This window comes from Molothrus aeneus, chromosome 9 (assembly GCF_037042795.1).
Source record: "Molothrus aeneus isolate 106 chromosome 9, BPBGC_Maene_1.0, whole genome shotgun sequence".
Taxonomy (NCBI): Eukaryota; Metazoa; Chordata; class Aves; order Passeriformes; family Icteridae; genus Molothrus; species Molothrus aeneus.
In genome coordinates, this window is record NC_089654.1 from 10,531,652 (window position 1) to 10,553,030 (window position 21,379).

General features: G+C 61.6%; 1 protein-coding gene across 3 annotated transcripts; it reads left to right on the plus strand.

The window, feature by feature from the left end:
- Positions 1-3,770: 3,770 nt before the first annotated feature.
- On the plus strand, positions 3,771-21,149 carry SLC6A9 (solute carrier family 6 member 9). 3 transcript variants are annotated; one of them, XM_066556173.1, is made up of 14 exons: positions 3,771-3,909; positions 6,327-6,482; positions 14,840-14,996; positions 15,152-15,283; positions 16,270-16,522; positions 16,602-16,734; positions 17,167-17,301; positions 17,381-17,484; positions 17,562-17,799; positions 17,888-18,022; positions 18,316-18,415; positions 18,672-18,772; positions 18,961-19,131; positions 19,350-21,149. In XM_066556173.1, exons 2-14 carry the CDS (start codon positions 6,453-6,455, stop codon positions 19,560-19,562), a joined length of 1,902 nt encoding a protein of 633 aa, XP_066412270.1. In that variant the 5' UTR covers positions 3,771-3,909; positions 6,327-6,452; the 3' UTR covers positions 19,563-21,149. The 3 variants fall into 3 exon arrangements, with proteins under 3 accessions (XP_066412270.1, XP_066412269.1, XP_066412268.1); XM_066556172.1 differs by lacking the exons at positions 3,771-3,909; positions 6,327-6,482 and adding an exon at positions 10,736-10,840; XM_066556171.1 differs by lacking the exons at positions 3,771-3,909; positions 6,327-6,482 and adding an exon at positions 10,754-10,852.
- The last annotated feature ends 230 nt before the right edge of the window (positions 21,150-21,379 follow it).

Consider the following 21,379-nt stretch of genomic DNA (forward strand, 5'->3'; position numbering starts at 1 on the left):
GAGGTGGCTTTGAATTGCTGGCAAATCAGGGACAATTTGGGGGGTTTTCCAAGAGCTTTGATACTATCATGGGTGCTTTGGGGCAGGAGATGACATGCTGTCATAGAAAAGTTCAGTCCCTCCAAATGTGTCAGGCAGGATGGAGATGACATGCCAGAGAGAAAAGAAATATGGGAAAGCTGGGAGGACAAAACACAATCTGGTGGCTCTTCTGTGTGTCATTTCTGCTGCTTCTCTTGCAGCATCCCTCCTGATAATACAGGGCCAGCTGTGAAATCGCCAGAGTGGGCACAGCCAGCCTGTGTAGGGACTTCTATCCCCATTCCTCCCATCTTGAAGGCAGAGGTTGCTCCCCACCAGCTTACTTCCTTTTCAGGCTCCAGTGCACAGGTGGAAATTTGGGGGAGTGAGATGACAGCCACTCCAGAGTGTATGGTCTACCAGTCTCTGCAGCTCCTCAGGCAACCCTGTGGCCTTTGGGGCTGACCTGCAGCCTGGGGAGACGTAAGCTGCCTCCAAGAAGATTATTTAAAAGAAAATAAAATTGGTTCATTTTGGTGATGGACCATCATGCCAAAGCTGAACTTAAACTTTCCCCTGCCTCCTACCCCAGGATACACGCAAGCACTGGAGCTGTCATTCCAGGAGGGGTGGGTAAGGAGCCCCCAGTTCTGCATGCAGCATCCCACCATAGGGACACATCAAGGCCAGATCCAGACCCAGCAGTCCTGGGGCTCATGGTGCTCTGGAAATGCTTGGGAAACAACCCCAGGCTCTGTCTGGGGAGGTGGAGAGCCAACCTCCATGTCAGGCACACAGCAGGGACAGGATTAAGTCCTGCTGCATTTGATGCATGCCTGAACTCAAGGACAAGCCCTGGACCACATGAGGGCTTCAACCACTTGGGGATTATCACAAGCTCGTACTGCAGGCCTGGTGTATGGGAAATCTTCAGAGATTGCTGGTGTTTCAACCAGCCCATCCCTCTCAAAGGTGCTGGGAGCTGGCATTTCCTCTCCACCCTTCAACCCTCTGGATCCCTGCCCGCATTTTGCCCATGGTTTCCCAGGCAACAGCGCTGTGGAGATAGGAGGGGAGAGGCTGTGCTGCCTAGGCAGTGGTGCCACCTGCAAGTTGACCCATGTCTCCCACAGAGATGGCACTGGCGCCAGGAGGTCGCTGCACCTGCCACAGAGGCGGAAGCTTCCAGCCTCACAGATTGGAATGGCACTAGGGTAGGGGTGCTGTGGCCCCACCACCCTGCAAGGATTCGGGGCACATTGTGACACCTGTCAACCATGGGGGGGATAGTGAGGAAGGAAAGAGAGAAGTGCTCCAGGATGGGGAATGGGGGCATGATTGCTGCCAGATGGGGAGAGAGGGCTGAAGGGTGCATGAGTACAGGCTGGAGCACCTCTCCTAAACCCCTTTGGCACTGCAGCCTCACACCCCACAGATCACGTTTGGCCTCTGCTCCTGCTGTGTCTCTGGGCACCAGGAGAGCTCAGGAAACTTCTGACTGGCGTGGTAGGACCATGACCATGGGTGCACAAAGCAGCTAGGCTCCTGGGAAGGAGGTGTTTGCACCCAGGTGTAAGTTGCTAGAAAACGCTGCAGCATCTCAGAGATTGCAGAGGAGAAGGAGCAGCCCCTTGCTGACCCACCTGGGGTTGCAGGGCCCCTCATCCTCTTTCCCCATCTCCTGAGCTCCTGTTGAGTGCACAGAGGAGATGCATAAAAAGTGAGAGAGATCCTATGAAGAGTGTTTGAAAGCATGAGTTTCATCCATGGAAATCCAACCCTTAAGGATCAAGTCTGCCATTCCACAGCTGGCAGCTCCTCTCCACAGCTCAGTTCCTGGGGCAGAGGTGTGGGTTGCAGCCACATTCTGGCTCTGGCACAGGATGCTGGGTGTGGAATGCTGGGTTCAGGAAGCCAGGTGTGGGATGCTGGACTCAGGTTCTGGCTGCAGGGTTGGAGTGTGAGGCCACACGCAGCTGGGAGCGAGGGTGCTAGTGAGCAACCTGGCTCCTTGTGTAGAGCAGCCATGTGTAGGTGCTGGGAATGTGTGGGAGGACCTGAGCACCCGTCAGTTTCACTGCTGCCTTCCCGTTCCTGCTGTGGGAGCCCTCATTCTGCCTTTACCACACTTACAAAACGAAAGCGGCGGTGGTGAATGTCTGCACTCCCTTCCTGCAGCCCAGCATGCTGCACTGGGGCCTGGGCAGACACACCTGGGGCACCGCCCCATCACTGCCCCACCCCTGCGGAGGATTTCCCTAACCAGGCAGCAGGCCTCAGGGACAGAGCAGGGATCTGTGGACAGACAGACAAGGGATGCTTCCCAAGTTGGTTGGAACACTGCCAGGTCAGCCCCGGGATGGTGTTCAGGGCTGTGGAGCTGGAAAGGATTCTCAGTGGAATGTGGGAAAGGCTGTGCTGTTGCTGCACTTGGGGTGCTGCGCTGCACCCCTGCCAAGCTCCCCAAAACAGCTCCTTCCTGAAGACACAGGGTGCAGTGCCAAGGCCCCGAGGTGCAGGAACTGGAAGGCGTTCAGGGAGCAGGGCAGGGTGCTGGAGAGCGGGCACACATCCCAGCACGTGGGAAGCCCATTGGGATGGAGAGGGGAGGGAAGAGAGGCCTAGGCGAGAGGCCAAGCAAGGGGTGGCCCCTGGCGCACTCGTCATGCATTACTGGAAACATCTGGCCTGGGATGTGGGGGCGTGCACTGGCTGCACACACATGTGTGCACAAGCACATGGGTGTGGGGAAACATACACATATGTGTTTATGGGTACATGTGTATCAGTACATGTACCCACACCTGTGTACATGCATGCTCACGTGTGCCACATACCCATACATGTGTACCTGTGTGCCCATACGTGCACAGACACGCCTACACAGGCATGAGCATTTGCACACCCATGTAGATACCCCCAGACATGTGTGTGCATACAGATGTAAGCATGTACAACTGCATGTGTACACACCTGTAACCACATAGGGGTAAGTGTGCAGATTTGCATGCATACATGTGTGTACATGTGCCAGCAAGCACACTTGCTGCGGCATGCACAGCATGGACATGCACACACAGCTGTGTGACACGCACGTGTGCAACAGACACCCACACAAGGCACACATGCACAACTGACAGAGTGACTTCACACATCTTGGCTGGAGCCTGCGGCCATCCCGCTGCCCGGGGTTGCCATGGCACTGTGCCCTGGCAGTGTGTGCACGCTGCGTGTGGTGGTTCCCCAGTGTGTGAAAACGCGTGTGGCAGGGATGTGTGTACGTGGGGATGCGTGTGTGCCCAGGGGCAGTCTCTGTGTGACCATACCTCCCATGTACCTTTACATGCACCACATGCCCGTGCAAGCCTGCATATGCCCCTCCACGTCCACATGCCTGTGGGATACCGATGCTGTGTGTGCCAAGTATGCCATGTGCGTGCCCGAGTGCGCCAAGTGCAGAGTGTGCCCGTGCATGTCCATGCGTGCGGCACGCCCGTGTGTGCCGTGTGTAGCCGCGTGCCCACGCGTGTGTGTGTGTGTGTGTGTGTGTGTGCCATACGCAGCCCGTTCGCCCGCCGTACCGCGTGCGCTCTCGCCCTCCGCGGTGCCCGCGGTGCCCCCGGTGCGGCGAGGCGCGGTGCTGCGAGGCGGGGCGCTGGGGAGCGCGGCGAAGCGGAGGGCGGAGCACGGCGGCGGGGGTGAGAGGCGGCGCCAGCCCCCACCGACCTCCAAACTTTCATTAACTCGGCAGCACCGGCGGCGGCCGTTCCGGGCCTGGTGAAACACCGGCACTGACACTGACACCGACACCGGGCTGAGCGCGGCGGAGCGGCGCCCCCGCGGGCCCACCCGGCGCGGCGGGAGGGGCCGGGCGTCGGCATGGGCACGGTAAGGGGCGCGCACCTCCGCCGGCACCGGGTGCCCGGCCCGTCCAGCAGCCGTAGCAGCGGTGGGGATGGGACGGGAGGAGGAGTGGGTGGGCTGCCGAACAGGGATGAGAAGGGGACGAGGACGGCGAGGGCCTCCGGAGCGGCGGGGTCGGGGACATCGGTGGCGGCACCGGGAGCGGCCACCCGTCAGGATGGTGTCGGGAGCGGAAGAGCGGGATAACGGGATGCGGGGCGGTCCCGCATCTGTTGCTCTCGCGGCGCGGCGGCGCGGTGCCGGCGGAGCGCGGGGGCGCGGCGCGCAGTGCGGGACCACCGCCACCGCTCCCGGGGACGGCGCCGGGCACCGGGACGGCCCGGCTCGGTCACGGGCCGGGGGGGTTGGCGGTAATTTTCCACGGGCATGTGCCGGGGCGGGGCGGCTGAGCAGCCACCACGTGGCGGCTGATGTAACCGGGCCCCCCCGCCACCGTACTGCACCGGCGGCGGCGGCGGCGGGAGGGAGCCGTGCGGCGGGCGCTGCCCGCGGGGCCGCCGCCGGAGCCGCCCCGGCGGTGCGGGGGGGGAGCATGGCGGCAGCAGGCCGGCTCGCTTCCCGCCTTCCGCGGGCACCGGAGAAGCCCGGTTGCGGTGGGCCCGGCAGATGCTGGCGGAAGAAATGGCCTCGCAGGTGGCAGCGGCTGCACCGGTGCACCGGGCCGCTCTCCCGCCGGGCGAGAAGGGACAGGGGCTCCATCCTTCGGTCGGACATCCGTGGCCTTCTGCTGGCTGCCGTGTGCTGCGTCCCCGCGCCGAGGTGTGACATGCTGTACGGGAGCCCCTGTGGGTGCCCAGTTGTCCCCATTTCCAGGGTACTGTCACCTGTGCCGGCTCTAGGTACGAGCTGCGCTGCCCCTCTGGTCTGTCACGGCATCGCGCAGCTGTGGGAGAGCCACCCCGTGGCACCAGTGCTTTGCATCCTCGTCCCTGCTGGGCTGTCCCAGGGGATGATGCAGCCTCGGGCATCCTTGCATCCGTCCCATTGCCACACCACCGCTGGCTTCCCGCTCGGTCCTTGTCAGGCTGAGAGCCAATGCCAGCGGCACCTGCGGTGCTCATGGAGGCTTATCAGCACCTGGCAGACCCCGAGGGGAGTGGCAGCCGTCCGGCCCCTTGGGCACTCCCCCTTCCCAGGACACGGGACTAGTTCCCGGTGTGAATTCAGGGCCGCAGGAGGGTAGGCAGTTTTTGGCTGGCTGGTGGTAGGTGTGTTATGGGGAGGAGGTCTACCCACTGAGCCTGCACCTCCCACCTTTGAGAGGTCCCTATGGCATGCGAGGAGCCCGGTTTGTGGCAGTAATGACATCTCAGCTCCCCTGGAAATGCAGGCACTGCCGAGGAGGGCATTGGCACTGAGGCGCAGCATCTGCGGTATCTGCCGGCAGCAGCCTGTCTGTGCTGGAGGGGCTGGGGGCTCACGCCACAGCCCCTGGATTCCTGCCCCTTATCTACACTGCCCAAGCGCCTTCCTTATGTCTTAAGGTCTCTGCTGATTGCTTCAGAGTCATGGCAGCCCGGGGATAGGCCCTGGGGTGTTTGACTGCTGCTGGTGGTGGTCGGGGACCCTCAGTGCGGGTCAGGGGTCCTTCTTCAGCCAACAAGGGTATTGAGCACTGGTGTGGGATTTGCAAACACCAGTGCTTGTTGCACAGACAATCAAACCGGTGTTTTGCAACAGCGTCCGTCCCTTCCAGTGAGGTCAGGCCTTAGTGTTCCCCTGGGGCCTCCGGCAGCCCCAGGCTGGGGCGGGGTGAGGGCCAGGGAGGCAGATGCCTGTGCCGTGCACTGTCCAGCAGCACCTGGCACCCGGCAGAGCCCAGCGGCTCGGCCCCCCTGCGCTGCACGTGCATGCGATGCACCGGGGCAGAAGGCAATCGTTTCCCATCTGTGTCCTGCGCGGCAGCTGAGCCCTGCACTGGCCCCACTCTGCGCCCAGTCCCGGCGCTGTCGTGTGCTGCAGCCACTTCAGCTTCATCTCTCGCTGGGGGAGAGCTCAAGGGGCCCCCGCTCCTGCCCGCGGCCCCTGACGCCCACCTGCCGGGGGGCCAGCAGCCAGCTGTCCGCAAGGTCGTCTGTCCACACCGGGTAAATCTTTAACTGCTTCTTGGGAAACACCTGGGAGCTGCCGCTCGTGTGGGTGCCAGGAGGTTCAGAGACACTGCAGGGGCTGGGAGCCAGCAGAAGGAGACCCCACCACCAACCCACCCAGCCCCAGGCACCGCGTCCTCTGCCAGGAGTCCTGCTACCCAGTGGGCAGGTAGAGGGGAGCGACCTGCCTGGCACAGCCCCCTGGTTCCTGGAGGGAGGGGGAGGCCTGGGGTGGGGATGTGCCCACCCCACCAGTCACATCTCTCTTGGTGTCTTCTCCCCTCTGCCCAGCTCGCTCTGCCGGTGGATTGAAGGACACTAGTGCTGGTGCTGCAGCCAGTGTGACAGAGAGTGGGCAGGCACGGGACCCTGCACGGGACCAGCACCGGGACCAGCACCGTGCCCCAGCCTCCAGGAATGGCTGATAAGTGCAGCGAGGGGCTGCTGGTAAGTGCAGGGGTGTGGGGAGCGGGCTGGTGTGCGCCACTGCCTCGGGGACCAGAGAGCCTGGCGCAGGGAGCAAGACACTGGGGCTGTCGTAGGACTTGGTGTACCCTCCTGGGTTCTCCAGTTGGGGTTGGGGCACCATGGTGCTCTCCCAGCATGATGAGTTTTAGGCTGATGCTCTCTCTCCATGAGCCTGTTGCCTGTGGGGCTCTTTGGGTGTGGTGTCTTGTTGTGCCTGGAGATGCTATCGCCTGTTTTCAGGCACTCTGCCCAGCATTATCACCCACCCCAGCTCTGCAGGCAGGCAATTCTACAGCCTGCTGTTCAGCAAAGGGTGCAGGTGTTCCTCCAAGCCAGGTGCCCCCAGAGGGGCACATTGTGGGTGTTTCTCCTTGCCTTCACCCAGTGGGCTCTCTGAGGATAGTGCAATGGCAGACAAAGGTTTCTCTGGGCACTGGTGTAGTGCCCGACCTTCCATCCTCACTAGCGGTGTGTTGCAGGGTGCTGTGGGCTGCCGTGCACTTGCCTGTGCCAGGGGTAGATTTGGTGTTCTGGGCAGATGCAGGATGTGCCCGCTGCATGTCTTTGTTGGAAGGCTGTGATGGCCCCATGCTTGTGGCAGTTCAGGTTCCTGTGACAGGATGCTGTGCTGCCTTGGGCAGGTGAGCCCCCAGGCTAGGCTTGGCTGTTTCCCTTTTTCCCGAAGGATAGGAGCTGAATGCTGAGATTGACACGGTCACCGGGCCCTCCCCTTCCCGGGGGGCTTCCTGAAATAGCTGCACACTCCAGCTGGAGGGCTGGGAGCCAGGGTTTGCCTGGGAAGCCAAGAGCCGGGGGAGCGGCATGCTCCAGCAAGTGCTTCCAGCATGCACACAGTTCCTCTGCTTGTGTGTCCCAGCATGGCCCCGCTGGCTGTGTCTGCAGCAGGCAGCCCAGCACCCATCCTGCCCCCAACAGAGGAGGGCTTGGGGCAGCTGGTGGGATAGGAAGGCAGATTTCTTCTGGAGAAGCCCTGGGCTAGTAACAGGGAAGTGCTGAGGATATATCTGGGCACAGTCAGGGGTCTGTCATGGGGACACGCTTCTGCGCATGGTGCTTGCTATTGCTCCATGCTGTTGATGTTTTCTTGCTATGACCAGAGCAGTCAGCATCGCACTGGGGCGAGGGCTGAGCCTGACGCCCATGTCAGGAGCCAGACATTGGAGAGCCCACCCACTCCCCATAAATCTTTAACCTGCTTCTCAGAAGTACCTGACCAGCCCACCCCAGGGCCAGGGTGTCACATGCAACAGGGCCTGACACGTGCTGTGTTGGCTGCCCTGGCTCTCAGACCTCTTCCTGGGCCTCCCCTGGTTGCAGGGTGCGAGGATATCACTGCACAGGGCATTGTGCTATGGGCTGTGTGGGGAGAAGGGTAGGTTCCTGTGAGAGCATCCCTGCTCCTGAAGCATCCCCATTCCTACATCCTGTGAGCACCAGGAGGAGCTGCAGTGGGCCAGGGTCTGACCACTGAGCTGCCTGAGTCCCAGGAAAGGAACATAATCTCCTTGGCCTGCCTCCAGGGCCCTGCCAGTAACCTCATAAAGTTTGGTCCCTGCCTGTCCTCTCATCCCTGCCTGCAGGTGCAGCTCCCACCCCCACCGCCCCCAGTCCAGCCGGGCTCTCACCATGCAACTCCTGCCCAGCATTGTGTGCAGTGCATGGGGCTGGACAGGTTTACAGTGCCTGCTGTGCCCCACCTGGGGAGGGACAGGAGTGATGGAGGCAGCAGGTGGGTGATGTGCAGCTGTGCCTCAGTTTCCCCACCTGTCACCTGAGGCCTGGAGAACAAGGGTGATGTGTATTGCTTTTGCAGGATCTGTGTTTTTGGGTGCCTCTGTGAAGCTCTGAATGCTTCCTCCAGAGCTGGAGGCAGTTGGGAGGGGCCGTGCCCACCCTACTTCTCCCAACCCCCAGAAATGCTCTGACTGCGGATACCCAACGGAGTGTGGGACAGCTCCAGGGGCTGTATCAGTCCCTGTGTAGCTGGGCAGAGGGGCTCCCTGTGAGCCACAGGGGAGGGTCTGACTGCCTCTCCCTCCCAGGCCTTTAAGGACGTTTTGTTTTGTTTTCCTTGGAGTGCTTTGTTCAGACTCCAGCATTGCCAGTGGCTCCTGACTCCCGGGGCTCCCTTGCTGGCATGGCCAGGCAGCCTTTGGCTGCAGCTTGCCCAGCTCAGGTAGGTTCCTGCTGTCACCCCAGACCACCCTGACTACACACTGGGGTGCTGCTCCCCCTGCACTGCATGGGGGAAGGGCTGGGGGGTCCCTGCCTGTTCCAGACACCCCCAGCGGCGCGGTGCCACTGACCAGCGGCAGGAGCTGCGGAAGTGGCTTTTGGCTCCGGGAGCCCTTCCCGGAATACCAAGGGGCAGGAATGGGGGGGCTGGCGGGGGATTTTTCTGCCTGAACGCCCCAGGAGAATCATGTCTGCCCTGGTAGAATGGGGCCGGAGAAAGGCAGCCCTGTCGGGAAGCACTCAGCTAGGCGATAGTGGCACTGGGACAGGTCCCTGGACATTGTTCCTACCCCAGTCACCCTGCAGCCGTGGCAGGGGCTGGAAGACCTGTGGACCACCCCCCTGTCTCTCTAGTTCATCACCATGAGCCAGCCAGGTTGGGGACCAGAATGTCAGGGTAGGTGAGGGTCCTTTGTTTCTAGCGGTGTGCCTCCATGCATCTGGCTGTCCCCTCTGTCTGCTGGCTGGGCTGCCAGGGAAGCAGCACTTTGCTCCCACAGGGCAAGGCTGGCAGAGGGTCTGGCATTCCCAGGACAGGGCGGTGGGTCCTGTTGTGATGTGCTCAGGCTGCTCTAAGGGGCAGGGGATGCAACATGCCCAGGGCAAAACATGGTGCTAGCACACAGGTGGCCCTGACAAAGTGTTGCAGCTGAACTGGGTCATGGAGGGATGCCCACAAGGTGCCCACACACCTTGCAGGCTATCTGGGCACAGAGCTGCCTGGCTGTGTGTAGGGCAGGACTGGGCTGGGGTCACTGGGGCTGGCACAGCATGAGGTGGCTCTTGGCTTGGATATCTTGGGGGCACGGTTGAGTGCTGCCATCCCATGGGTGGTGCATGTCCCAAGCTACTGGGTGGCTGGTGCAGGAGGGGACAGGAACAAGCCCTGGGTGCTGGCATGTGAGAGGTGGAGTGTCCACCCCGCACACGTGTGCTGTTCACGTGTGCGCCCTCGGCTGCTGCTGCCCGGACCCCAGATGGTCGCCCGAAAGCGCCGCCCGTCCCCCCGCCCTCCGTGCGCCATCATGCCTCGCTGGCGCCTTGGCCACGCTCCCCAGCCGGGACACAGGGCTGGGAGCAGCTGGGGCACCCCGAGCCTGGCTGCAGGGCACCCTCTGCCTGGCCTCCTATGGGACACAGCACCCCACCAGGGTCCCACCTCGCGCTGGCAGAGGGGTGAGCAGGGAGGCTGTGGGGTGCCTGGGCAGTGAAGGGGTTGTGGCATAGCCCTCCTGCCAGCCAGATGGTCCCCCTTGGGGCAGTGACCTTGTGAGGGTTGCCATGGAGGCTCATGATGTCACCAACAATATGACGTTGAGTGAAGTAGCATGGCACCAGGCTGGGGATGTGCCAGCAGAAAGGTTTGTCCCTGTGCCCCTATCCCCAAGCAGGGCCGTGCCCTGTTCCTGCAGCCCTTGGATGCCCAGGGTTGGGATTGGGCATGCAGGGCCAAGCTGCTGTGTGGATGATGGGATAGGGGCGAGAATGCATGTGTGGGGCTCGGGATGTTGAGGCATGGAAACAGGGGGCTCCGAGGGAATGTCATCCTCTGCTATGCTCCAAGAGCAGCTCCTGGCCCCGACCAGACGGGCAGCGGTGCCCGCAGGGAGGGCAGTGCTGCCCACTGGAGCGTGCAGGGCTGTGAGCAGCTGGACCCCGCTAATGAGGCCTCATTAAGTGGGACAGGGCTGAGCCCTCTGTGCAGCCTGCTCTGCCTTGCCTTGCCCTGCCTACCCGAGCCGGGGAGGGCACCTGGTTTGTGGGGGTACAGCTCGTGGGGGGTAGCAGAGCCCTGCAGTGCCTGCGGGGCGGGCCAGGCAGGCATGGTGCCAGGGCAGGTGGCATGGTGGGGTGCCGGTGCTGCATCAGGGCGGGCAACAGGGGGCCGAGCCTGGCTGGGAGGCAAGGGGGGAGCAGTGCCAAGCGCTGGAGGCAGTGGGCGGGGGAAGGCGGGAGGGCGGGTGGCTGCTGCTGCGCCGGAGCCCGAGGTGCCAATGAAGCTGGGGACTCCCGGAGCCGTCCAGCCTGGGCCCCCGGATGGCAGCTGCGAGCAGCCAGGCCCCCTCGGACCCTCTCAGCAGGTCAGTGGGCAGGTGAGAGCAGCATCTGGGGGGCAGAGTGGGGGGCGGACCAAGCGGAGTGGTGGCCATGCCAGTGCTGTCCCCTCACCACTCATGGGTCTCCAAAACCCTTTGCACTGTCTTTGGGGTGGTGGCTCTGCAGGGGGGAGCTGAAGCTGTAGATTTGTGCCATGGCATGCTGGAGAGGTACCCCCAAGCCCTACAGCCTTTGATGTAAAATGCTCCAGGGAGGGAGGGGAGAGTATGGCACCAAACCCCTCCATGGCCTCAGTTGTGTTGGGAGCACGAAGAGATTGCCTGACAGTTGTGTTTTTGTTATCCCTGGAATCTACTGATTTTGCAGAAAGGGTGCACAGCACCTGGGTTGCAACTCATGCTGCAGAGCATAGCAAAGATCCTCCTTGTCCCCCCCTCCCCTGTTCCCTTTCATGGGCATCAGTGAGCAATGTCAAAGTTTGCCCCGTTTCCCCCATGGCACCCCAGGGCAGTACTGGTGGATTGCAGAGCGTGCTCAGGGCTGTCCCTGGGGCCGGACAGCCTTCAGCAATGAGGGGTGGTGAAGGCAGTGTAATACTCCTGGGAGGTCCTGCGGTTTGGGCGTGCCCCTCATCACTGCATTACCCCAGCCCTGGGACTGTCCCCAGCACCGTGCCAGATGCCTTTTCTCCTACAACATGTCTCTGCTACACTGAGACAGGGGCAAACATGGGGCTGAGCAGCAAAGAGAGAGGGTAGGGAGAGTTAGGATGTGCTGGTGAGGCTGGCAGAGTCAAGCTGCACAGGGCACAGCAACCTCGGATGCAGGGATGACACTTGTGGATTCATTACCCCACGTACCAGGGACAAGGAGTGCAGGGCCTGATACAGGGCCCCCAGCACCCAGCATCAGTCAGCAAAGGTACCCAGGACACCCCCTCTCTAAGTGATGCCATCCCTCCATCCTTTGGGACTCCCACCTGAAGCTGGGGTTCATCTGCCTCCAACATCCTGCACCCCTCTTTCTTGCCCTGGAAGAGCCACTACTGTGGAAATTATGTAATTGGCGTATTTTTCAATCTTCCAGCAGCTCCTGCCTAAAACAGCCATGAGTTTGTTGCCATTGCCATGGCAATGAGCAATGACATCGGGCTGATGACATCAGGGGTACTGGTACCCTCTGCTGGCATTGCAGGAGCAGCCCTGACAGCCCTCGAATTGGAGGCTGCAGGGGACCCTCTGGAAAAATTGGGGGTCCCTCACTGGTTCAGGGGGGCTGGATAAGGTTTGTTCCCCACAGAGGGCTGGGCTGGCATACTCCCATGTGGACAGTTTGAATGGGGAAAAAAAGAGGAGGGGGTTCATGCTGGAGATGCCTCCCTTGAGGACATCCTTTTCCACTATCGACCCTGCCACCATCACAAGCTTAGCAGCCATAAATCAGGGCCCCTTAGGGAAGTGGGGCGCATCCGGGCACCCCAGCCAAGCTGTCATTGTGTGAGTCGATGCTGCTTAGCATGAGAAAGACCTTGGTGCCAGGCAGGGTGATGGATGATGCCTGCTTTGCTGGGCTGGGGAAGTTTTGGCCGTCATGTATGGGGGGTTCCCTGGGGAAGGGGGAAGAAGGATGCCCTGAGCACCCCGAACGTCCCCTTTTGGGATGTTTTGGACATTCCCTTTTGGAACTTCCCTTCTGGAGACATTTGGGGTGCCTGTGGTATCCTTCCACCTCCCTGATGTTATCACCCAAGCCAGGCATCTTTTGAAGCTGCATTGGGTTATATGCACAGAAAATCTGGGGCCTGGGAGCAGGACCTGGTCCCTCCAGAGACTGCACTGTTGCTGGGTGGCAGCTCTCCCTTTGCATTCCAGCTCTGTCCCCTTCCCATAGCAGGGAAAAAGGGGGAGTTTCATCTTCCCAGATGTCTGGGTTCTCTCTATCGACCTCCTTTTTTACCATGTGGGGTTGGGAGGGTGGTTAATGAGTGTAAAGGACAGGATGACCTTCCTAGATTTGGGGAGGGGAGGTGTAGCGAGCTGATGGGTGAGCATGCAAGTGTTTGCGCACGTGTGCTCGCTTGTGCATGCATGGACACACATGTGGCTGCCCCCTTATTGGGGACAAGTGCACCAAAGCCCAGTGCTGCAGGAAAGGAGGAGGGAGCAGCACAGGCCTGGCAGTTTCATTGCACTGGTGCCAAGCAACCCAAATTTGGGGTGCTCCATGAGGCTTGGGAGTGAAGCCAGGGTCACCTGAGCAGAGTGATGGCTTGGAACAGGGATGAGGTTCCCCGTGGGCTCCAGGGCTCCTGCCTGAGCCGGGGCCATAGAGTGTTTCTGGTCTCCTCACCAGACCCTTGGTCAGGGAGGCTGGAGCACTGCCCTCACTCCTGCTGGCTGTGCTGCTCATTAGGAGCCTCGTTAGTGCAAGCAGCTTAATCAGAGGCTTCCCGATCGGATCAGTCTGCTCGAGTGGGCAGCGTGCCCTGGCATGGGGATACTGCCAGTGTCCTGTCCCCTGCTTTGGGGACTTCTGAGTCCTGTTCTTGCACAGCACCCCACCTCTGCTGGGAGGGAGGTCCCCCAGCACCTAGAGCTGCTGTGAGCTTCTTTCTGACGGCCCCTTGGCTCACAGAGTCAGGTGGGGGCACGCCGGTTCCCCGGCCGGGCAGGGCAGCGTATTGCCCCTGCATCCCTGCCCAGAGTGCCCTGTGATGCCCCCGGCCCCTGTGCTGCTCCCCTGCAGCCCCCCCGCAGCCCGCGGCGCGTGCGGGCCCCGCTCGCAGCAGATGGCTTTGTTTGGCAGCGCGGTGCCGGAGTCGCTGGGCATCACGTCCCGGCTGTGCCGCCCTAATCAAATGACACGGTTAGGTGCACCGCGCCTGCTGCCCGCCCCGCCGGCCTGAGCAGATACAAAGTGACGGCTCCCAGTTGCGGCCCGCTCGCTGCTGGCCTCAGCCATTGTGGGGGGCTGCTGCGCGAGAGGCAGGAGGTGGGCATGGGTACTGGGGTGTCTCTGGTGCTGAGACCAGCGCTGTGGAGTTCCAACAGGCTCCTAGGGCTGCTGCTCCCTGTGCTGCTCCTGTAGGAGCATGGGTGCTGTGGGACTATGGACTGGCAACCATCACCCTTGCCCCATGCAACCATCCATCACCTGGCCTCAGGTGGGGAGGGCTTGGGGCACCCCTGTATTGCAAAATGCCGTCTACCCTCAGCCTAACGTGCCAGAGCTCCACAGCATCCATGCAAGACATTAGTACGACCCCAGGGCTGTGCTGGGACAGAGCCATGGGGTGATGGGTGCCATCCCTGCTGTGGTGACAGGCACTCATCTCCTTTGTTGTCCTCCTTGGTGTGAGCTCACATTGTGTGGCAGTCTGCACAAAGCGCCCTTTCTTGCCCCCTTCTGCCCCTCTTCCCCCCCAGTCCCCTGCAGTGAGAGACACCTGGGCACTGGGGCTGCCCACCCGAGGGACCCAACTGCGTGGGACCCCCTGTGAGCTGCCCCAAGCATGGTGCCCTTGCTTAGTGCTGAGCTGGCAGCAGGACCCTGGCTGAAGCAGGGTGCTTTTTCCGGGGGATACCCAGGCCCCTGCCAGCCCTAGTCACTGCACCTCACTTCCCATCAAGAGGGGCTTCTGCTTCAACCCGGGGGTCCCGCAATTTCCCTCCCAGTCGTGGGCAGTGGCCACCCAGCAGGACCTCTCTCACTAGACGCAGGGAGGGGGGGCACGAGAACAGAGGCCCCTTTGTGCTCTGGCGCCTGGACCTGCTTTGTATGTGTTGCAGGCTCTCCCTTTGCTGCAGCCGGGCTCTGGGCAGAGCCATTCATGGGGGGGGGCCAACACCGCTGCCCTCCCCCTCCTTGGCACTGCCTGTGCGTGGCGGGCGGCGGGGACAGGCAGGGGGACGGGATGGGGAAGGATGCCGGGGACCTCCCAGCCCTGCTTGGCGGCTGTCACCCTTCCAATGGGGCCAGCAGGGGGGTCCCCAATTGACACATCCCATGGCATCTCTCCGCAGAATGGCGCCGTGCCCGGGGAGCAGGGCAAGCAGGAGAAGAGCGTCAAGCGCGGCAACTGGGGCAACCAGATCGAGTTTGTGCTGACCAGCGTGGGCTATGCCGTGGGCCTGGGCAATGTCTGGCGCTTCCCATACCTCTGCTACCGCAATGGGGGAGGTGGGTGTCGGGGCCAGGGGAGGGGGGTTCCTCTGGGCAGGGGTGGGGGTGTGCACCCCAGCCTCGCATGGTATTTCTTGGGCTGGTGCAGGGCATGGGAAGCACAGCCGTGCCTGTGGTTAGTGCTCACTCATCCTCTGGTTCCTGCTCACCAGGTGCCTTCATGTTCCCCTACTTCATCATGCTTGTGTTCTGCGGCATCCCCCTCTTCTTCATGGAGCTCTCCTTTGGGCAGTTTGCCAGCCAGGGTTGCCTTGGCGTCTGGAGGGTCAGCCCCATGTTCAAAGGTAAGGAGTTGCCTGTCCGTACTGGCACAGGCCAGCATGGGACACCTGCTGTTACAGTGCTCAGCAGCTGGTGTGACCCTCACACACCATGGGGTGCATGCACACCTCTGGCACATCACACGGCCCAGTGCAGGCACCTGCAGCTTGTGCAGTCCTGCACACACATGCCCTGCACATAGATCATGGTCTGCATTGCACTGGTCCCCTGTGCACATGCCCTCCCTGGCTACGCTGCCCTGCACAGCCTGCCTGGCATCCCTTGCACGCATCACACGTGCCCCTGCACACACGCTGCATCTCCTGCGCAAACCCTGGCCCTGCGCTGGCATCCACTGCAGGCATTACACACACATCCCTGCATACGCCACACGTGTCCCCAGCACATCACTCTTGCAGAGGCCACTCGGGTCCCCTGAACACACTGTGGCATGTCCAGCTGTGGGCATGCTTCTGCAGTCGTCTCCCTGGACCATAGGTAGCAGGTGCTGTTGCCACATGCTTGCCCTGCCATGGCTGGACCCTGCTCCAGGTGCATCTCCTGGCTTACTGGTGTGCTCCCCAGCCCATGCACACGCTCTTGTGTGCCCTGCACAGTGGCATGCTGAGCCTGGGGTGCACTTCCCTGTGCTCATGTGGCCTCTCACATGCCACCAGATAACTGCAGGCCTCAAGTCACCGTAGCCAGGAGTGATCCCCATCCAGTTGTTCTCTCGAGCTGCAGACCCCAAGGGTTTGCCTGCAGCCTGTATGCATTGCCATGTATCCTAGGGGACGCTCAGCACCACTAGGCTCGTTTGGAGGTAGAGGATCCCATGCACAGTGTTCCTCACACCTGTGGCAAAGCCAGACTCTGAGCTGCAGCTTGGCTGCAAGGCTGCTGACAGCATGGCATGCAGCCCACTCCTCCTGTGCCACAACCCTGGTGCTGTGTGCCGTGCCCGTGCCGCCGCACCCTGCCGCTCACCCCTCCCCGGTGCTGTTCCCAGGCGTGGGCTACGGGATGATGGTGGTGTCCACATACATCGGGATCTACTACAACGTGGTGATCTGTATTGCCTTCTACTACTTCTTTGTGTCCATGACGCGCGTGCTGCCCTGGACGTACTGCAGCAACCCCTGGAACACGCCCGACTGCGTGGGGGTGCTGGACGGGAACCTCTCCAGCCGGGCTGCCCTCAACATCACCCAGCTCCTCAACACCACCCAGAAGCGCACCAGCCCCAGCGAGGAGTACTGGAGGTACCAGGGCCTGGGATCAGGGATGGGGGAGGTGGTGATGGCTGGGCCCCACTGACGCTGCTGCCCCCTCCCCATACAGGAGGTATGTGCTGAACCTGTCAGATGACATCGGGAACCTGGGCGAGGTTCGGCTGCCCCTCCTGGGCTGCCTTGGTGTCTCCTGGGTCGTTGTCTTCCTCTGCCTCATCAAGGGCGTGAAATCCTCGGGGAAGGTACCTGTGTGCTCCCTCTCTGGGCCCCTCCCTGGGGGTGTGGGCATACCTTCAGGATAGATGGCCCTGTCCCCTCTAGGCATAGCCCCACCCCTACTGGGAATGAACCTCCCATTGTGGACATGTTCCCAATCCCTTCTGGGCACAGCTCCTCCTCTTTTAGCATTGTCCCTGCCCTCTATGTGCTCCTCCCACTCTGGGAAAGGCCACACCCTTGTGACCTGGCCACATCCCTTCTGGACACAGCTCCTCCCATATGGCCTTGGTCTCACCTCCTTCAGCATAGTCCCTTCCCTGAACCATATCCTCTCCTCCTGGTCTGTCTCTTCACACTCTGGACCATAACCCCAGTCCACAGCCACGCCTTAGCCATACCTGCCTGTGTCCCCAGCCCTGCCCCCATCCCTCCCCCACTGACGTGCTGCCCCACAGGTGGTGTATTTCACGGCCACCTTCCCCTACGTGGTGCTCACCATCCTCTTCGTGCGCGGCATCACGCTGGAGGGGGCTGTCACTGGCATCATGTACTACCTGACACCCCAGTGGGACAAGATCCTCAATGCCAAGGTGAGCAGGGACAAAGGGTAGCAGGCAGCCAGGGCTGAGCAGGGCTGGGAGCACAGCACTGACCATCCCACTGCCACAGGTATGGGGTGACGCGGCCTCGCAGATCTTCTACTCACTGGGCTGTGCCTGGGGCGGGCTCATCACCATGGCTTCCTACAACAAATTCAACAACAACTGCTACCGGTGAGTGCCTGACCACAGTCCCCCAGCCCTGCCACTGCCCTCGTGTCCACTGCCAGCCCTGACTCCTCTTCCCACAGGGACAGCATTATCATCAGCATCACCAACTGTGCTACCAGCGTCTATGCTGGCTTTGTCATCTTCTCCATCCTGGGCTTCATGGCCAACCACCTGGGTGTGGATGTCTCCAAGGTGGCTGACCACGGGCCAGGCCTGGCCTTCGTCGCCTACCCTGAGGCCCTCACCTTGCTCCCGATCTCACCACTGTGGTCCATTCTCTTCTTCTTTATGCTCATCCTCCTGGGGCTGGGTACACAGGTAGGTCATGGTGGGACCAGCATGTTCAGATGGGGTGGCATGGTGGGGCCAAGGTGGTGACATGCTGCCCCCTCTGCCCCCTGTGTAGTTCTGCCTGCTGGAGACTCTGGTCACGGCCATTGTGGATGAGGTGGGCAATGAGTGGATCATCCGCAAAAAGACCTTCGTAACGCTGGGAGTGGCTGTGGCTGGCTTCCTGCTGGGCGTCCCGCTCACCACACAGGTAGGTGACCATGAGACTGTTGCCACGGGGTGCTATTGCCATGGCCACTTTCAGCAGCCACGTCCACTTTGTTGCCACTGTGATGGTAGTGACAGTCAGGGCCTGGTCTTGCCACACCAACACTGGGGAGGGTACCCAGAATTGTCTCCATGCAGACTCTGGCATGAGGCATTGCTGTGGTGGTGGTGGTGTGCCAGCTGCGTGTTGCCAGCACAGTCAGCACGGCTGTGCTGGTGCCCTGCCAGTAGTGGTGGTACCACAGGGGCAGCTGTGCCAATGTGTCTGTCTTCCAGGCGGGCATCTACTGGCTCCTGCTAATGGACAACTACGCCGCCAGCTTCTCCCTGGTGGTCATCTCCTGCATCATGTGTGTAGCCATCATGTACATCTATGGTAGGTGCAGCCGCCTGCAGCCAATCGGATGGTAGGACTGATCTAGCCAGCCAATGGGGAAGGGTTTGCCCCAACAGCTGGCCAATCAGCAGCTTGCTCTGTGTTACATGGGGGAAGGCTGTTGCCCAATCAGGAGCTGCGGCCTGGAGAGGCTCCTGGGTCCCATCCATCCCTACGATGGCACTGGGGCTGGAGCCGGGTGGGCGGTGAGGGGGCTCAGGTCACCCCCAGGACTGATGGTCACTTTTCTCCCCAGGGCACCGCAACTACTTCAAGGACATTGAGATGATGCTGGGCTTTCCTCCCCCACTCTTCTTCCAGATCTGCTGGCGCTTCATCTCACCTGCCATCATATTTGTGAGCATCGCAACCATGGGGTATGGGGCTGTGGGAGGAGGGAGTGAGGAGCTCACTTGGACATGGCACTCCCTGGAGAGGAGGGTGCTGGGCTCAGGAGACCAGCAATAGGGCAGAGTGGGGAAGTTGTGGGGGTACAGAGCAAGCTGGCTGCTCCTCACTGGCTGATCCTGCCTATCCCTTCCCAGTTCATCCTGGTCTTCACAGTGATCCAGTACCGGCCCATCTCCTACAACGAGTATGTCTACCCTACCTGGGCCATCAGCATCGGCTTCCTCATGGCGCTCTCTTCCGTCATCTGCATTCCCATCTACGCCATCTACAAAGTGTGCCGTTCTGAGGGGGACACACTGCTTGAGGTGGGTGGCCAGGGGCTACCCCCCTTTGTCTGTGTCCCGCCTGGGCTGCCATCCAGGCTGTCCCTGACCTCACTGGAGCTGTCAGCAGTGGCTGTGTGCAGGCAGTGTGCATAGGGCACCACATGTTCGTGCACCCCTGGAAGCTGCTGGCACGTTGGTGCAGACTGGCAGGGGAGCATGGTGGGTGCTAATCTTGTCTCCATCCTCTCCCTTTCTAGCGCTTGAAAAATGCTACCAAGGCAAGCAAGGACTGGGGCCCAGCTCTGCCAGAGCACCGCAGCGGGCGCTACGCCCCGGCGTTCAGCCCTTCCACCGAGTCCCACCTGGAGGTGCAGCCCCTGCAGCCAGAGAAGGGCCAGAGTGAGGCAGCGGCTGCATCCCCCGTGCAGGGCAGCAATGGCTCAGCCCACAGCCAGGACTCCAGACTGTGACCCCCCACAATCCCCGCACCCCCTCTAACCCCTCTTGCACCTTCCGCTGGCGGAGCCTGGCTCCGGGCGCACCGGACCATGGGGGCTCTCAGCACCCATCCCCGAGACCCCCCCACCTCCTCGCCGGTTAACCCCTCCCGCCCCTGCCCCCGTGGCGTTTGTTAACCCTCGTGTTTACGGTAACCTTTGTGCTCGACGCTGGGACAAGAGAGGAGGGGGCGCAGCCCCGGGAGGGCTGGGAGCCAGAGGCACTTTGCAGGAGCCTTGACCTGGGGGTATGCACAGGATGGGGGGGGTGGGATGCTCCCAGGCTCCCACCCCCCCTTCCCTAAGTCAGGCAGCCTGCCCTGCCATGGGGCACCCTCTTGACATTCCCATGGGGTGGGACCAAGGTTGGGCACGCCAGTATTGCCTGCGGCCTGTGTGTGCACAAGGCCATCATGGGAGGGGTTGGCGCTGCAGGGACCCCCAGCCTGGGTGCACACCCGCTGCTGGGTGGTCAGACCCAGGGCTGCTGCCAGGCACAAGGCCAGCACAGGGAGATGGGGGCAAGCATGTTGCTTGCACCGGCAGGGGGATCTGATGGCACAAGACACAAGCACTTAGAGCACACGTGTGTACACGTGTGTGTCCCTCACAGACACAGCATGGGCACAGATGTGGCGTACGTGGGCATGCACATATGCACGGTACACCGGGGCTGTGCAGGCAGTGAGCTGGGATGCTCCCCTCCATGCACCCCTCCACCCTGTGGCCCCACTGGGGTCTGTGGGTGCCCTTCTGGGTGGCCAGGCATCGCCTACAAAGCTGGGCACAGCCATAAGCAGCGTGGGCACAGCCCAATGCTGCTGCCTGCCCCACAGTGGGGCAGGAGGCTGGGGGAGTACTTAAGCCTGGCCGGGGGGTAACTAGGCAGGGATGAGGTCCAGCTCTCCCTGGCAGCCCCAGCACTGGCAGGGGAGGACCCTCCACGGTGCTAAGGGGGAGCAGGATGGACTGGCCTCCCCCAGCTGCTGCTTAGCAAGAGGTACCAGCAGAGACACGAAGGGCTGCACCAGCCCACTCGCTCCGAGCCATCTGGGGATGCTTAGTCCCCAGTCAGTATTAGTGGAACAGGATGCACTGGCAAAGGCCGGGCGGTTTTAAATCTGTCTTCCAGCTCCAGCCAAAGGGCTTGGAGCTCTTGATTTGGGGGGATGGGATGAGACCCTTCCTACCCCGCGTGCTCCCCTCCCAGCCAGCACCCTGTGCTCCCTATGTTGCAGCCCCGAGGCTGGCACAGGGACACGGCACAGCTTGGCACGGTGGCGGGAGGCAGCGGGCGGCGAGCCCCAGCAGGATGTTCCAGCTCCCCGTCCCGAGCCCCCCGTCGTGCCGCGGCGAGGGGCGCAGGTTCCCGCATGGTGCCCGTGCCCTGCCCCTCGAGTCACGCCGCTACTCTTCACCTCTAATTGTTAGCAATAACGCGCGCGTCCCTGGGCAGCGCTGCCTGTGCCAGTGTCCCTGGGCAGCGCTGCCTGTGCCAGTGTCTCTCCTGGTGTAGAGTTCTAAAGTATCCTAGATTTTAATGAGATTTATATTCCTGAAGTTGTGTCCTGCTGTGCCCTTCTTTGGGAACCATGTAGGGGGGAGGGAGGGGTTGAAGAGTGGGGGACCACAATTAAAGCGTGGAGCTCTTTTCCCCTCTGATGCCAGGTATTGGCACTCAACAGCCAGCTAGGTCCTGGGGCGTTCTCGTTTGCCCTACCTGGACATACAAAACCATCTGGAGGTAAGGCAGAGGACGGAGGACGGGCTTATCCCTGCTGGAGGAAAGC